The 17,500-nt window shown below is 43.5% G+C and overlaps 1 protein-coding gene across 1 annotated transcript; it reads right to left on the bottom strand.

Annotated features, from left to right (window-relative positions):
• Positions 1–10,482: 10,482 nt before the first annotated feature.
• LOC110893002 lies at positions 10,483–11,391 on the bottom strand. The gene is made up of 2 exons (XM_022140127.1): positions 10,813–11,391; positions 10,483–10,674 (listed from the first exon to the last, which is right to left on the bottom strand). The coding sequence occupies exons 1-2, from the start codon at positions 11,389–11,391 to the stop codon at positions 10,483–10,485; spliced, it is 771 nt and encodes a 256-aa protein (XP_021995819.1).
• Positions 11,392–17,500: the final 6,109 nt, after the last annotated feature.

The following is a 17,500-nucleotide window of genomic DNA, read 5'->3' as shown; positions in this document are numbered from 1 at the left end:
CTGGTCCAAGGCTTCAACAAACGGTATGTTTATATGCAATTGCTTAAACATTTCAAGGAACTTACCGTATTGTTCTTCATTTTTCTGCTTCTTTAGCCGGCCCGGATATGGTACTGGAGGAGTGTAATCTTTGACTGGCTCCTGGACTTGTGCTGTACTTGCTGGGCGCAACCTATCTTGCACCTCGTCCGGTGTGTCAGTCGGGACCTTTTCAGTGATCGGTGGTGGGTCCGATATGTTAGGTCCTGTAGTTTTGCCACTCCTGGTCATAATCGCATTTACATGCCCTCACGGATTTGGCTCTGTATCGCCCGGAAGACCACATGGGGGTCTCTCCGACATCATCTTTGCCAGCTGACCAACCTGATTCTCGATATTCTGAATCGAGGCTTTCTGACTCCTCATTTCTCCCTCGTTAGCTAAACGATCTTCGCTTTGTTGGTATCATTTTTCAGCCAACTGGTTTGCACTCGTGGAGCTAGAAAGAAGCTGAGCCATCATTTCCTCCAGCTTAGAACCTGATTGAGGGGCTTGCTGCTGGGAGCTACTCCCGGCACCCTGATTCTGATATGAATATGGACGTGGCTGGTAAGGTTGGTTGTACTACTGGAATTGCTGACCGTGAGCCTGCTGCGGCGATGGAGCACGTTGTGCAAATCCTAACGGGTTTTGATTACCCGTATTCGCTCGCCATCTAAAATTTGGATGATTTCTCCATCCCGGGTTGTATGTATTGCTGTATGGATTGTTCTGCGGCCTCACCTGATAACTCACGAAATCTACTTCTTCTTAGCTCTCATATACAACTCCCTGAAAGCATGCACCAGGCTCGTGTGACACTCCGCACTGGTCACACCCTGAACTAGCTTGAGCAGCTATCTGGGACTTGTTGAATTTCGCTGAAAGAGCTGAGATTTATGCAGTAATGGCTGTGTAGTCATCCACAGCGTGAACTCCTGGGCGAGATGATGATGATGACGTCCGGCCTCTATCTTCTGCTCGACGCGAGCCAGACTTCAACGCAACTTTTTCTATGATATCATATGCTTCGTTCGGCGTCTTTGTTCCTAGATCGCCTCCTGCATTCATATCTAATCTCTCCTGCGTGTCGTAACTAAGCCCTTGATAGAACGTCAAGACCAGCTGTCTTTTGGTGAATCCATGATGTGGAACATCAAGCAACAAATCCTTGAATCGCTCCCAGGCTGCGTGCAACGACTCTCCCTCATCTTGGCGAAAGGTCACAATCCTATTCCTCAACTTGGTAGTTTTCTCAGGCGGGAAGTATTTCTGCATGAACAGCTCCGCCAGCTCATTCCAGGTCCCGATGGACCCAGCTGGAAGTGACATAAGCCAAGCTCTGGCTTTGTCCCGTAATGAGAATGGAAACAACCTCAACCGAACAGCATCCTCCGAAACATCCCAAATCTTGAATGTCGAACAAACCTCGAGAAAAGAAGCGATATGTCGTCCAGGATCCTCGTGCTCACGTCCATCAAACTGCACCGAATTCTGCGCCATATTAATAATACTAGATTTAATTTCAAAAGTAGGTGCATCTATAGTAGGTCTAATAATACTCGGCTGCAGGCCTTCACGTCCGGGCTGATTTGATTCATTCAAAGGTCGCTCGTCGTCCGCCATAATGATGTGTCCTTCGTCGGCTGGGCCCTCGGCCTCAGCGTGTACCACCTGCTCCGACTCACTAGCTGCGAGTAGCAGGCCAACTGCACAAGATCTTTCGCGAAGACGTCTCCTCAGATCACGCTCAGGCTCGTCTGGCGGCTCAACAACTTCTGGAGCGGGGGTTGAAAACATCAATCTGCAAACGAAAAATGACACAATAAATATTTTATTAATATAATAATGTTGTTTTTTTTCTTCTCTTTTTTTTTTTTGCTGAAAAGAAACAGAATATTTGTAAACATGGGCTAGAAATTTTATAAAAAATCGAAAATGGGCCCAAAATTTTGTAAAAATTAAAATAACTAAAATAATTGAATTGGCTAGTATGAAAACAATTTTTCGGAGCCGAAAATCCAAAGATTAAATGAATAATAAGTTCGAATTCGAACAAATAAATGAAATAAAAAATTTCAAGCGTATAAAACAATCTTGAAAACGAATTCGAACAAAAAAAATTAACTGGGTTAGGGTTAACAGATATAATATAAGTTAGTCATCCGTTAGGAGTTTTCTAACCTCACTTAATCGAGGAAAGTGACACCGATAAACACAATGCAACCACCGAGACAAGCATAAACTAGATTAAATCACAACCGAGTTCATTTTACAAATCTTGCACATAAATTCACCAAGATAGCAATTTTGGCCTAAACTACTAACTAAGCTAACAATTCATGACAAGAATTCATAACGACACCATTTAACCCGTTAAGGCCCTTACGCGTAGGAAAGCTTTCTTGATTAACAATAATTACCTTTTATTAAACCACTAACCATTTCTAGTATCATGGTGCACACATTTTAAACAAGTTAAACAAGTTAAGCATGTTCAAAGTCTACTAATACATGATTAATTAAGCTTCATCTTTCAACTATCTCAACTAACCAAATACTAATCATCCAACATAATTACTTATAATCAAGAAATCAACATCAATAAACAAGGTTGCAAACTAATCATCAAAGATTAACATAGAAAATGCTTTAAAGTGTCATTACAGACATAATCAACATACTAATGGTTATAATGAAGCAAGGGATATAGTGTTTTTGCCCAAAGGCTTACATTAATACATAATAATCAATCTCAATGCTTGAAACATAACAAAATTATGGAAAGACTTAAGAATTCAAACCATAAACAAGCATAAGAATGAGAATCCGGATTGTAACGGAGTTAATCGGCACAATGTGGCTTGAATCCGGGTCAAAAGCAGAGCCTCCGGAGCCTGTGAAATCGCCCGATGAGCTCCCAAAAACCCAGAATTACGAACAGAATGTTTTTGTCTGTTTTTTATAACATTTTGCGATCGCACAGTCGTGCCAATAAAGTGCACGACCGTTCACTTTTAAAACACTGTTCACCATACCGCATGACATCATCAGATCTTGACCAGATTTCGTTCTCGCACGACCGTTCCTCAGCCGGCACGAGCGTGCATCTCCGGGTAATGGTTGCACGAGTTCTTGAACGGGCGGTGCATATCCGGGTTTTGATTGGTTATCGCATCCGCTCGGGGTGCAACCATCCGCACGGTCGTTCATCTCCGGGATTGGCTTGCACCCTTGATCGCACCAGCGTGCATTGCCGAGATAAGCATGGTCGCCGGATCCGCACGGTCGTTCCACTCATGGCACGGCCGTGCCAATTGCCCAGGTCAGAAACTTCACAGAATCTTCGCAGCTTTGTCGTTTTGCCCGAAAAGTCCTCGTTTTCATCATCTTCTTGTTCGGCATGCTGTTTTAGGCCTGTAAACGCAAATACACCCGATTAAGTATCCGATTCACGGTTTTACGGCCGAAAATGCATAAAATGGGGATAAAATGGGGGACTAAAATATGTGTAAGTTGGTGAATATCAAATCTCCCCACACTTGAACCTTGCTTGTCCTCAAGCAAGCTAAAACTAAAACGCAATATAAGCTAGATCCTAACGAGAACAAATATTTACAAAATACATACTAATAAACAAACATACGGTTAGCCGGTTTTTCGAAAGACAACATCAAATGAATTAGACCAAAAAAGCACACTCAAATATATGAATGGATAACCAAAAAGCCGTGACTTCACTCCGATTGACTTAGCATTTTAATCTTCACACACCTCAAAATGTTCACACACACTCGGTTTTATTTGTGAAACATACATAAAGTGTGTATGTGTAAACACTCAATGCCTCGTCAATGAAACGTGTAATATCATAAGCTTGTCACAAGATCTTATCTCCACCAACTAACATGCGAAAAAGTGCAAATCAAGTGGTCTTTACGGGTTGTAACGATAAGCTAGGGTGAAGGGTATGGAAAGGGATTTTTAAAGTGACGAAATGGTTAAAACTCGGTAGTAGCGTTTAACTAGCGTAAAACAATAAGACTATAAATAATAAAGCCTTAAAAAGGCGACTTTTGCGATATCGAGCTCATCAACGAGGTTTCAACAATTTAGTATTCAAAATTGCTCGAATTTTGTCGATTTCACCCTGTTTTAGGGCGTTTAATTTTCTGATTTTTCTGATTTTTTTTCAAATATATTATCTAATAGCTTTGTACAATGAACACTGACTACAATAAACGCTAGTTAAACGATGATTTAACCGAGTTTTAACGCAAAGGGTTTAAAAATAAAAAGGCTAAATTTGGCTAAGTGGGTGAACTTGGTTGGGTAAACGAAGGGAAACATGGGAAAGGCTCAATATGGTTAATCCTAAGGGGTAATGTAGGGTGTAGGGAAACACAACACAAAAGAACAAGGCTAACAACAAAGTGGTTTTCTAGGTGCCTCTATCACTTCTACACAATTTCGCAAGTTCATGGTCTTAACAAGCATGCTAGTGACAAGTTCTAAACTACACGCGACATCTGGCTCACTCCTACTACGAAATGAACAAATATATAACAATTTCAAGGCTCAAATATGCTCACATAACGGAAGGAATGGGTAAAAGCGTGAAAATTATCACGCAAGTCATTCTTTGTTTGTCACGTTTTCTAGTTATCTTTTTCAAAATTTATTCGGCTTGTCGGGTTTTCATCATATCCGAAGCTTTCTAAAATCAACTAACCGGTTTATTTGCTAAAAATATATACAGTTTACTGATTTTTTTTTATATATAGAGGACAAACAACGTCAAAGTCAAAGTGTTAAACCCCCTCCCCACACTTGAACTTCGCATTGTCCCCAATGCAAAACCCGAAATATAGAGAAAAAGGAGAATAACACTCCCCTGAAGATGATATGGATGAAACGAGTCTCGGTAGCTGCTTCCGTGGTGTGTTCCGGTCCAAAATATGCTAGCCAAAATCTGTAAGAATGTCACAAGGCACAGCAAAACAAGACAGAAAACATAGACAATATAAATGCAAATAAACCATAATTTACGTAGATAGAGGTACTAAATATCCAAACATAGGCAAAACAAATAAACTAAAGTGTCTGAAAAATAAAAATACATATCCGTGGGTGTTTGAAATAGTAACCAAAATGAACACCCGATAAATAAACTACTAACATATCAAAACCACCACTCACAGCTCCCGCTACTCCTCTCCATCGTCACCCGCATCTCCTCCCGTTCCAGATGGGCCTGCACCTCCATAACCGCCGGGTTCCCGTATGGGAACTGTGGGGGCTCCCCAAAGTAGTTCGGGAAGGCATTATGAAGTTCCCCAAAAAGGTATGAAAACCCGACTTGCACCCCCTGGTGCTAAAGTCTTGGTTCGCCCTGATCTGGTCCTGACCAACTCGCAGCTGCTCTATACTAATCCGCTGCTGCTCCTGCGTGGCATACAACTGCTCTAAACAGGTCCTCTGATGTTCTTGACTGACCTGCATTTGTTAAAACTGGCCATAGAGCTCTGTGTACGAGGGGACGCCGGGGGGCCAGTAATGATGCTGTGGTGAATGTGGTGGTGTGTGTGGCTCATGCTGCTCGTCCTGCTCATGCTGCTCTCCCATCTCCTCATCCTCATCCTCATCCTCCGCTGGAAGCGGAGGCAACGGGTCCCAGACCTCGTTGTTCAAACCCTTCAGTTGATCCCCGTGACCCGTCTCCGTAATAACCCCCATCGCTTTCAACGAACGAATGTCAACATACATGCCCTCTGTCACCAAAGTAAGTCCCTGAAGCACCTCAACAGTCATTAACCCCAAGTTGTAGGCGATCTCGGTCACATACTGACCGCCATGAATCTGATTGTTGGGTGTTCTGCCTGAGCTGTTCACAAAATACTATGCCATCCTTGCAGCTAGGTTCATGTGTACCCCCTCAACCAGTGCATAAAGAAATATCAGATCCGGTGTTGGACAGTTCCCCAGACTGTCCATGCACCCGCAGACGGTATGGCTGAATATATGATGCATCACTCGATGCAGAGGGTCTCTCAATCGTGAAGCTTTTGACATCCTTGGATCGTATGGGTCACAAACTGCATTTTGAGCCCAAAACTCGCCCCGCGCTTCTTTACTTGGGAAGGTGAACTCATCAGTGAAGAACTCTGAATCCATATCCTCCCTGGTGTAGATTCCTAATCTTCGTCCCAATCTTCCCATCGACCAATTATGCCAACGTCCACCCAATCTGAAATTTATCCTATTTTTGTGGCGGAAGTTTGGAATTCTATGTGCCTTTGGCTTTTCGTATGAATAGGTGGCGAAGAATTCTATCGTAAGCTCACGATAGATCGGGCGGTCAATGGCGATCAATCGCGAAAGCGGGATAGTTAACAAGTTTTCTAATCATTCGCGTTGATTTAAATCTCTCATAACATCCCAGTCTAGTCTTCGGGGGATGCCAAACTGCCCTCGCCTATTCCACAAAGCTTGGAGTTTTGGGATGCACAGACTTTCCCTCTCGTCCTCGGGTCGAATTGTAGGAATGGATGATCCATCTGCATGAGGGAAGGCGGTTAAAACAGGAGAAACGGAAAAACTTTTATTCAGAACAGCCCAGCACACAGTTATGAAGATTCTGTCTCGCTGATCTGGGCGAGGCGCACGGGCGTGCGTCACCGGTAATCAGCAGCAGTGGTCGGTCTATGTCGTAACTGCACGGCGTGCAGTCAGTCGCACCATCATGCATCACCGAGCCAACAGCAAACAATCGTGAACAGCCGGCACTGAACGACCGTTCCACATGGGGAACGACCGTGCGACCAGTTTTTTTCTGCACATTCTAACCCTGGTTCTCAATAGTCAGATTTTTCAAAAATCAACAAGTTTTTTGTACAAGCAGGGGTTAACAGATCAACCGGTTGTTCACGAGACATATGATTCTTGCAAGGGCTAGGGTTTCGATTTGTTTATGAAGAGAACTCTAGAAAATCCTTGAAGAATCCGAACGAATCTAACCTAGAATGTGGATGAAACAGAAAATCGACAAGAAAGAACATACCGTGCAAAAGATCAAAGAAACCGTGCGAAAATTCGTGCGATTTGAGGCAAAAATGGTCTGGAACGGCTGCAACTGTTTAGGGTTCGCGAATGAGGGAATACACTGCAGATGAGGGCTTTTATACTGCCCAAATGACAAAAATGCCCTTGGCCTCTCGCACGGGCGTGCGACAGCTCGCACGGTCGTGCGACAGCTCGCACGGTCGTGCGTCAGCGGTGTTGACTGGCCCTAGCACGTTGACCTCGGCACTGCACTAGGGGTGCGACTCGAAATCCTGGCCGGCCCGCAACCGCACGGTCGTGCGGCATGGGGCACGGCCGTGCCATATCTGCAGAATAGACTGTTTGCTGCAGAATGCAGTTTCAGCAGCCGATTTTGCCGTTTTCACCATTTTTACCCTCCGCAACATGTTTTAACAATATTCCCACGTAGACCCTTCACTCGGCACGTATGAAAACTGTACAAACTTATGGAAACTACAAAACACACCTAAATTACGCTAAAACTACAAAAACATAAAAATGACGATTATACCCCTAAAGCGCCAAAGACGCTCTTGCTACATTTTTAGTCTTCGAGTCAGTAGCGTAGACTCTCTCCTCCCCACACTTAAGCTGTATGCGGGGTGTGGAGCTCGACAACCTCCACCGCCGACTCGATCGGCCCAGCCACGTATAGCTTCAAACGATGCCCATTCACCTTGAAAATAACGTCGTCCGCGTTCTCTATTGCAACAGTTCCATAAGGAAATACTTCTTTTACCGTGTATGGTCCTGTCCAACGTGAATGTAATTTCCCGAGAAATAGACGCAACCTCGAGTTGTAGAGAAGAACAAGATCGCCCGTTTGGAATTCTTTGTGGTCCTTCAAGCGTTTGTCGTGTAGTCTCTTAGTGCGCTCTTTGTACAACACGCAGCTCTCATAGGCTTGTTGTCGTAGCTCTTCCAATTCATGAATCTGAAGAAACCGGGCTTCACCTCCGGTTTTTAAGTCCAGATTTGCGGTTTTTAAAGCCCACATCGCCTTATGCTCCAATTCCACCGGTAAATGGCATGCTTTTCCGTACACGAGCCCAAAGGGAGTAGTCCCGATAGGGGTCTTGTAATCCGTACGGAAAGCCCACAATGCTTCATCCAGCTTATCCGACCAATCCTTGCGGTTTGCACCTACAGACCGCTCAAGGATTCTCTTCAGCCCCCGGTTTGTGACCTCCACCTGCCCGCTTGTCTGTGGATGATAGGGCGTGGATAAACGGTGATGCACACCGTAACGGGACAAAGCTCTCTCGAGCTGAGTATTGCAAAAATGCGTCCCTCTGTCACTGATAAGCGCCTTTGGTGCGCCAAACCGGGCGAAAACTTTTCAAAAATCTCACGACCACCCTGGCATCATTGGTGGGTAAGGCCTGTGCCTCCACCCACTTTGATACATAATCAACCACGACTAGGATATATTTGTTTCCTCGTGAGGGGGGAAATGGTCCCATGAAGTCTATCCCCCAAATGTCGAAGACTTCACAAACTTGAATCCAGTTCTGAGGCATCTCATCACATGCCGATATATTTGCTGCCCTCTGTTAGGCATCGCACGCTCTAACCCAACTCTGCGCATCACGAAATATAGTCGGCCAATAAAACCCGGAATCCAGCACCTTCTTGGCGGTGAAATTGGCTCCATGGTGGCCTCCGGTAGGTCCCTCGTGACAGTGGCGCAGAATCTCGGTCGCCTCTTTTCCTGAAACACACCTCCTAATCACCTGATCAGCACCAACCCGAAACAAGTAAGGGTCATCCCAAATGTAGTGCTTGACGTCCGAAAAGAATTTCCTCTTTTGCTGGTGAGTCAACCCTTTAATCAGAATCTCGCAAGCAAGGTAGTTCGCAAAGTCGGCGAACCATGGCGACTCATCGCATATCTCAACACTCATCAATGACTCGTGTGGGAAATTGTCATTGATTGAATCCCAACGCGTGTCCTTGATGTCCCCATGCTCTAACCGAGATAGATGGTCAGCCGCTACATTCAATGCACCCTTTTTGTCTTGAATATCAATACCAAACTCTTGCAGCAATAATATCCATCTGATGAGACGCGGTTTAGCGTCCTGTTTGCTGAAAAGATATCTGATGGCTGCGTGATCAGTATACACTATTGTCTTTGAAAGCACCAAATATGATCTAAATTTGGCAAATGCGAAAACAACCGCCAAGAGCTCTTTTTCTGTCGTGGTATAATGCTCCTGAGCGTCGTGAAGAGTCTTGCTCGCATAATAGATCGGGTGAAAGTGCTTTTCTTTCTTCTGTCCTAACACGGCCCCTATAGCGAAATCGCTCGCGTCGCACATAATTTCGAACAGTAGACTCCAGTCAGGCGCGACTAAAATAGGGGCCTCAATCAACTTTTGCTTGAGAATGTCAAAAGCCCTCAAGCAATCATCCCCAAAGATAAACGGAGCGTCTTTCTCCAACAAACGGGTCATGGGCCTAGCGATCTTTGAAAAATCCTTGATGAATCGCCTGTAGAACCCCGCATGACCAAGAAAGCTCTGAATCGCTCTCACAGAGGTGGGCGGTGGAAGTCGTGATATAATGTCCACTTTGGCGGGATCGACCTCCATACCAGCACGCTAAATCTTGTGTCCCAACACTATGCCTTCTCGTACCATGAAGTGGCACTTTTCCCAGTTTAGGACAAGATTCGTCTCCTCGCACCTCTTCAACATTTTCTTCAAATTTTCAAGACACTGATCGAAGGAATCTCCAAACACTGAAAAGTCATCCATCAAAACCTCCAAAGAATCCTCGATCATATCATGAAAAATCGCAACCATGCATCTCTAGAAGGTTGCCGATGCATTGCATAACCCAAAAGGCATACGCCTGTAGGCGAATGTGCCAAAAGGGCAAGTAAAGGTAGTCTTCTCATGATCCTCAGGAGCGATGGGAATTTGAAAGTACCCCGAAAACCCGTCCAAGAAACAGTAATACGACTTCCCCGATAGACGTTCCAACATCTTGTCGATGAATGGAAGCGGGAAGTGATCCTTGCGAGTAGCATCATTGAGTTTGCGGTAGTCAATGCAAACTCGCCACCCAGTGACTGTTTGGGTAGGAATCAGCTCATTCCTATCATTCGGGACTACTGTAATACCACCTTTCTTGGGTACTACCTGCACTGGACTCACCCACACAGAGTCAGATATAGGATAAATCAATCCGGCATCCAACAACTTAATCACTTCTTTCTTTACCACATCCTGCATGTTTGGATTCAACCGACTCTGAGGCTGTGCACATGGCTTGTACTCGTCTTCCATCAAAATCTTGTGAGTACAAAAAGAAGGATTGATGCCTTTGATATCCATAATCTTCCACGCTAAAGCTTTCTTATGAAGTCGCAAAACACTAAGCAGTCTGCTCCTTTCCTCGTCCGTCAAGGATGATGAGATAACAACCGGCAAACGGCGTTCCTCGTCTAGAAATGCGTACTCCAAATGGGGGCAGAAGCTCCTTAAGCTCCAAAGACGGTGGATCTTCAACCGACAGCTTCGACTTTTCTTCATTCTCACGATCGATCTCTGTAAACTGATCCGAACTCTGGGAACCATCATCACCAATCTGATAGACTGGCTGCTCGAAATCGTGGCCCTCCTGCGTAATGCTATCTAGGTCCCCACACAACAGATGTGTGCCCGAATCAATCTCCTCAATCGTGCCCTGGAAATGTGTGCTCACATACGTGTCAACAATGTCGACATAGTAAAGCGCATCATCCTGACTCTGCGGGTGCTGCATTGACCGCTTGATGTCAAAGGTCACATGCTCATCATTCACTCGGAGTGTAATTTGCCCTGCAGCTACATCTACAATGGTTCGAGCAATATTCAAGAACGGTCGTCCGAGAATCATAGGCACCCTAGAGTCCTCATCCATATCCAGGATAACAAAATCCACTGGGAACACAAACTTGTCAATCTTAACAAGCATATTCTCAACAAATCCACGTGGATACTTGATGGAACGATCTGCTAGTCGAATGCTCATACGTGTAGGCGACGGCTCACCTAGATCCAACTTTGTAAAAACCTTATAGGGCATAAGGTTGATATTCGCTCCCAAGTCAGCCAATGCATGGCTAACAGACATAATTCCGATCAAACAAGGAAGCGTGAAATTGCCAGGATCTCCCATTTTTGTGGGTAGACGATTTTGAAGAATGGCAGAGCAGCTTTCATTCATCACCACACAGGACATATCCTCAAGCTTCTGGTTGTTCGAGAGGATGTACTTTAAGAACTTCGCATACTTCGGCATCTGGTCCAAGGCTTCAACAAACGGTATGTTTATATGCAATTGCTTAAACATTTTAAGGAACTTACCGTATTGTTCTTCATTTTTCTGCTTCTTTAGCTGTCCCGGATATGGTACTGGAGGAGTGTAATCTTTGACTGGCTCCTGGACTTGTGCTGTACTTGCTGGGCGCAGCCTATCTTGCACCTCGTCCGGTAGTCGGGACCTTTTCAGTGATCGGTGGTGGGTCAGATATGTTAGGTCCTGTAGTTTTGCCACTCCTGGTCATAATCGCATTTACATGCCCTCGCGGATTTGGCTCTGTATCGCCCGGAAGACCACATGGGGGTCTCTCCGACATCATCTTTGCCAGCTGACCAACCTGATTCTCGATATTCTGAATCGAGGCTTTCTGACTCCTCATTTCTCCCTCGTTAGCTAAACGATCTTCGCTTTGTTGGTATCATTTTTCAGCCAACTGGTTTGCACTCGTGGAGCTAGAAAGAAGCTGAGCCATCATTTCCTCCAGCTTAGAACCTGATTGAGGGGCTTGCTGCTGGGAGCTACTCCCGGCACCCTGATTCTGATATGAATATGGACGTGGCTGGTAAGGTTGGTTGTACTACTGGAATTGCTGACCGTGAGCCTGCTGCGGCGCTGGAGCACGCTGTGCAAATCCTAACGGGTTTTGATTACCCGTATTCGCTCGCCATCTAAAATTTGGATGATTTCTCCATCCCGGGTTGTATGTATTGCTGTAGGGATTGTTCTGCGGCCTCACCTGATAACTCACGAAATCTACTTCTTCTTAGCTCTCATATACAACTCCCTGAAAGCATGCACCAGGCTCGTGTGACACTCCGCACTGGTCACACCCTGAACTAGCTTGAGCAGCTATCTGGGACTTGTCGAATTTCGCTGAAAGAGCTGAGATTTATGCAGTAATGGCTGTGTAGTCATCCACAGCGTGAACTCCTGGGCGAGATGATGATGATGACGTCCGGCCTCTATCTCCTGCTCGACGCGAGCCAGACTTCAACGCAGCTTTTTCTATGATATCATATGCTTCGTTCGGCGTCTTTGTTCCTAGATCGCCTCCTGCATTCATATCTAATCTCTCCTGCGTGTCGTAACTAAGCCCTTGATAGAACGTCAAGACCAGCTGTCTTTTGGAGAAGCCATGATGTGGAACATCAAGCAACAAATCCTTGAATCGCTCCCAGGCCACGTGCAACGACACTCCCTCATCTTGGCGAAAGGTCACAATCCTATTCCTCAACTTGGTTGTTTTATCAGGCGGGAAGTATTTCTGCATGAACAGCTCCGCCAGCTCATTCCAGGTCCCGATGGACCCAGCTGGAAGTGACATAAGCCAAGCTCTGGCTTTGTCCCGTAATGAGAATGGAAACAACCTCAACCGAACAGCATCCTCCGAAACATCCCAAATCTTGAATGTCGAACAAACCTCGAGAAAAGAAGCGATATGTCGTCCAGGATCCTCGTGCTCACGTCCGTCAAACTGCACCGAATTCTGCGCCATATTAATAATACTAGATTTAATTTCAAAAGTAGGTGCATCTATAGTAGGTCTAATAATACTCGGCTGCAGGCCTTCACGTCCGGGCTGATTTGATTCATTCAAAGGTCGCTCGTCGTCCGCCATAATGATGTGTCCATCGTCGGCTGGGCCTTCGGCCTCAGCGGGTACCACCTACTCCGACTCACCAGCTGCGAGTAGCAGGCCAACTGCACAAGATCTTTCGCGAAGACGTCTCCTCAGATCACGCTCAGGCTCGTCTGACGGCTCAACAACTTCTGGAGCGGGGGTTGAAAACATCAACCTGCAAACGAAAAATGACACAATAAATATTTTATTAATATAATAATGTTGTTTTTTTTTCTTCTCTTTTTTTTTGCTGAAAAGAAACAGAATATTTGTAAACATGGGCTAGAAATTTTATAAAAATTCGAAAATGGGCCCAAAATTTTTTAAAAATTAAAATAACTAAAATAATCGAATTGGCTAGTATGAAAACAATTTTTCGGAGCCGAAAATCCAAAGATTAAATGAATAATAAGTTCGAATTCGAACAAATAAATGAAATAAAAAATTTCAAGCGTATAAAACAATCTTGAAAACGAATTCGAACAAAAAAAATTAACTGGGTTAGGGTTAACGGATATAATATATAACGCCGACGTTAACCCTAACCCATTTTAAAGACAAATGACGCCGACGTTATATATATATATATATATATATATATATATATATATATATATATATATATATAAAAGTTATCGAGATTTAACCCTTACATATTGTGAAAATAGATCTAAATCTCTTTGACTATTTTACTTGGAATGAAAAAAAGGTGGAGACTAGAATCTCACAAGCCTTACAAGAGTCCATCATTTTTAACTAAAACCCCACAAATATGTCATCTCATACCAAATATAATTCTTTTATATATGCTAATTGCTACACCTTCACCCGGTTACAGTAGGTATGTTTTAGAATTTTAAGACACTGCGTCTATGAGTAATAATTCCTCCAGGTTATGGATATGGATTTGAACCAGACAAGTTGACCGTCGTAAGATGGGACCGGATGAGAGTTCCGACCTGAAAACTCAAAGTCTCAAACCCTATAGAGAGAGAGAGAGGGAGATAGTGTGTGTGTGTGTGTGTGTGTTCTAAGACCGGGGGGGGAAATGGGACCCGATGAGAGTTCCGACCTGTTTCCGGTCGTTCCGACTATATCCGGCGACGGAAGATCTACGATTTCAGATCTGAGAAAAAGATGGGGCCGGATGTAGGTGGTGGCCTAAATGGAGATTTCTAATCTAAGAGAAAGAGAGATGCGATTTCAGATCTGAACTTGTGGAATCAAATCTCTTCATGATATCTTGTTTTATCGCTGGCCTAATTGACATCCTATCGGTTACACTGCATTTCAGTGGAGAAGAAACATAAGTCTTAGTTCGACAAAAGCCATTGCATGGAAAAAAAAGATTCAAAACCAAGCAAAGATCTTGTGGCAGCACACACAAGGTATTTACATGTGAGGAGCCGCGGCGGCGATTAGAGGAGGTGGAGGGATCAATGGTTTGTCCACCATTGAAATGGATTTGGAGCTCAGATCGATTGGAGAGATCAATGGATGTTGACAGCGAAGAGATTCTTTGAAAACGACGTTTTAGTCTTTTAGGTTTTTGGTATAATTTAATTTTGATTTTCTAAGTTAGAAGGATAATCGGATGTTTAGGTTTATTTGCATTATAGTCCCTGAAAATGTGAAATGACAAAAATGTCCTTATGTGAAAGTCACATGACTAGATTTAACAAAAAAAAATTAACTGGGTTAGGGTTAACGGATATAACATGTAGCATGTTAAAACCTTAAGTACAAAAGTTATTAATTTTAAAGACAAATGACGCCGCTTGAAATTTGGTGTAAAGATAAAGGACAAAACCTGTAATTCCATCTTTTGTTTTTATTTCATTTTCTACGAACAATTTTAATGTTATGTAACAAGTATTTTGTCACACCCTGACCGATGGCGGAAACATCGGGGCGTGGCACTAGGCGAACCAGATTGCTCAAGAGATCCATAACAACTAAATGTTACCAATATTCTTAACGTCAATTGTCCCATACCAATCAAAAAATATCGACAATTAATTATTACAGACAATGAGTTTCTCTCAAACAAAGCAAGTTCGACAACCTAGATTTTCTAATTGATGTAGTTTCTAGACTGCCTATCTTGATTCCACAAAAGATCAGTCAGTAAAGCATAGCATCCTAGACACCTGTCACATACGTTAAAATAGATCAATACACATAGTGTAAAGGTGAGTACACAAGTTTAGTAGCATATAGTAGCAAAAGCGGTTTACGCATAACCAGCATGTAACACATAGAAATGTGAAGCAAGTAGGCTATCGACAATGAAATATGCACAGACGTGACTGCGAGTTGTAGAATGCGCAACACGTATCACCGCTGTGATACGTGAAGTAAAACCCTTAACAACCCCTATCCACGACAGGTGTTGAGTCCAAACTATAGTACTATCGTTGCTAAGGTGTCGGGCAACAATCACTGTGTAAACATAACATATACGTATAACATGCGAGAACAGTTAGCGTAAAAAAGTGTTTGCGTTGTGTGCCGATGTGATTTAATATAGGTAACGTATGTAACACCCAAAAGTGCGTTAAGCAAAAAGGGATCGAGTATACTCACAAATCGTGTTTAGTAAATAAACACAGTCTTGGATTGAAGGGAGCGCTTGAGAGATTAGCCTGATCACAGTACGATAGTATAAGCGTTGAACAGTGCATAAAACAGTGTGTCGGTGAGATGGGCGAGCGGATGGTGGTTCGATCGGATGACTGTCCGGACGGATGACCGTTCGGTCGGATGGTCATTCGACTGAGGAAATGTGTTGTGAAATGTTTGAACTTTTGAAGTTTTCGTTTTAGTATAAATAAAGTCATTCGATCGGATGGTCATCCGGACGGATGGTCGTTCGATCAGATGGTTGTTCAATTGGAAACTGATATTCTTTGAAGTTTTGAAAATTGTTCAAGGGTTGAGATTACAAGTCACCTGGTCGAATAGTCGTTCGATCGGATGGTCGTTCGATCGGACGGCTATTCGATTGAGTAACCAGTTTGTTTGAAAACTTGTGAAATCAGTTAAGTTGAAAAGTTTGCGGTTTGACGGAGACGGCATGACGGCGTGTTAAACAACGGAATTCACACCAAGTCCAGCTCGTCCGATCGGACGGGAATCACCCCGTTCGACCAGACTTAACTGTTCTTGACGGAGTTTCATATTCAACCCGTGAATCGGTCGTCTCTTTGATAGAAATCCATTCTCAGACCGGTTCTCCAGTAGAGAATGAGTAGAGAGCCGAACGAGTCCAGATCCTAACGGTTTTGAGTAAAAAGTGAAGAATGTAAAGAAAAGTTTGATCCAATTGAAAAGTGTTTAGATTTGGGAGAAATCAATGTAAAAAGTTGTAGAAATCCTTTAGATCCGAACCGTTCTTGATGAGGTGAAGTCACACTTCAGTGTTCATGAGAACCCATGGTGACGTCATCCTAGAACAGCCCAAAATCAGATGATTTCATGGTGAAAACATGAGATTTGTTGGAGAAGATGATGAGAAAGTGTGTAATAAAGATGGAAGTATAAGATTTAGGAAGAAAACTTACAAGAATCGCGAGGAATCGAGAGAAAAGAGGCTGAGAGTGCACGGGTTGGACGAAGCTGTCACATCAATGAACAGTTGATGTGACAGTGGGGTATTTATAGTGTGAGAGGTGAGAAGGTGGTGTGGGGTAGACGGGTCAGACGGCCGATCGATCGGATGGCCATCCGATTGGATGGTCATCCGGTCGGATGTCCATTCGATCGAATGGTCGTTCGGTCGGTTGGCTTTTGCGAGTTAGTTTTCCGACTCTCGTTTCGTGCGTTGAAAAAAAATCCTACATTCTATTCCTCTCATCCTCTAATCATTGGTCTGAAAAGTTTGTAGTTCAAGTACACCTATAGAAAGCGTATGCTTGGAGCTAGAAGAACCGTATTGCGTTATACGATTTCTATAGGGTTTCAAGGATGTATAAATAAGCAAAGCCTTATTTTAAGGCAAACATGTACGTGTCCTTAAGTGAGTCGAAATCATGTTGCCTCGATTGTCGTGAGAGAGCGGGAAATCTTTTTTGACCGACATTATCATAACAGGATAAAACAGCACTTTTCAACCAATATATCAAACAAAAATGTGTCCAATCGGAAAATATGATTAGGGTATCATGGTCCTCTTTTTCACTTTATTTCCAACAATAATAACACAAATATGCTTTTATCTACGAATAATTATCAAAAAGTAATGTTAATTTCATCTGTATAATTATCTCTCCACTTTCATCATTGTCAAAGAGGACAAGAATATTAATTAATGAAAAAAATATATAATTAGGTGCTTTGCATAACATATCTCAAAAGGTGATTTATTAACTTTTTCTTATTATAATCATATTTTCTATGTGGACCGATCTCTATAAAGAGAGGAGTTAGGGGCAAATCTAGTGTATTGTATGGGGTAACATTCGTTAC

The sequence above is a fragment of the Helianthus annuus genome, chromosome 9 (genome assembly GCF_002127325.2).
Source record: "Helianthus annuus cultivar XRQ/B chromosome 9, HanXRQr2.0-SUNRISE, whole genome shotgun sequence".
Taxonomy (NCBI): Eukaryota; Viridiplantae; Streptophyta; class Magnoliopsida; order Asterales; family Asteraceae; genus Helianthus; species Helianthus annuus.
This window is presented reverse-complemented; position numbering and strand designations above follow the sequence as displayed.

Coding starts and splice junctions, on each gene's coding strand:
- LOC110893002 (XM_022140127.1), bottom strand. CDS start 11,391: ATGCCGAAGTATGCGAAGTTCTTAAAGTACATCCTCTCGAACAACCAG. Junction 10,675..10,812: donor TCGACATTGTTGACACGTAT/GTGAGCACACAT, acceptor GATGGTTCCCAG/AGTTCGGATCAGTTTACAGA.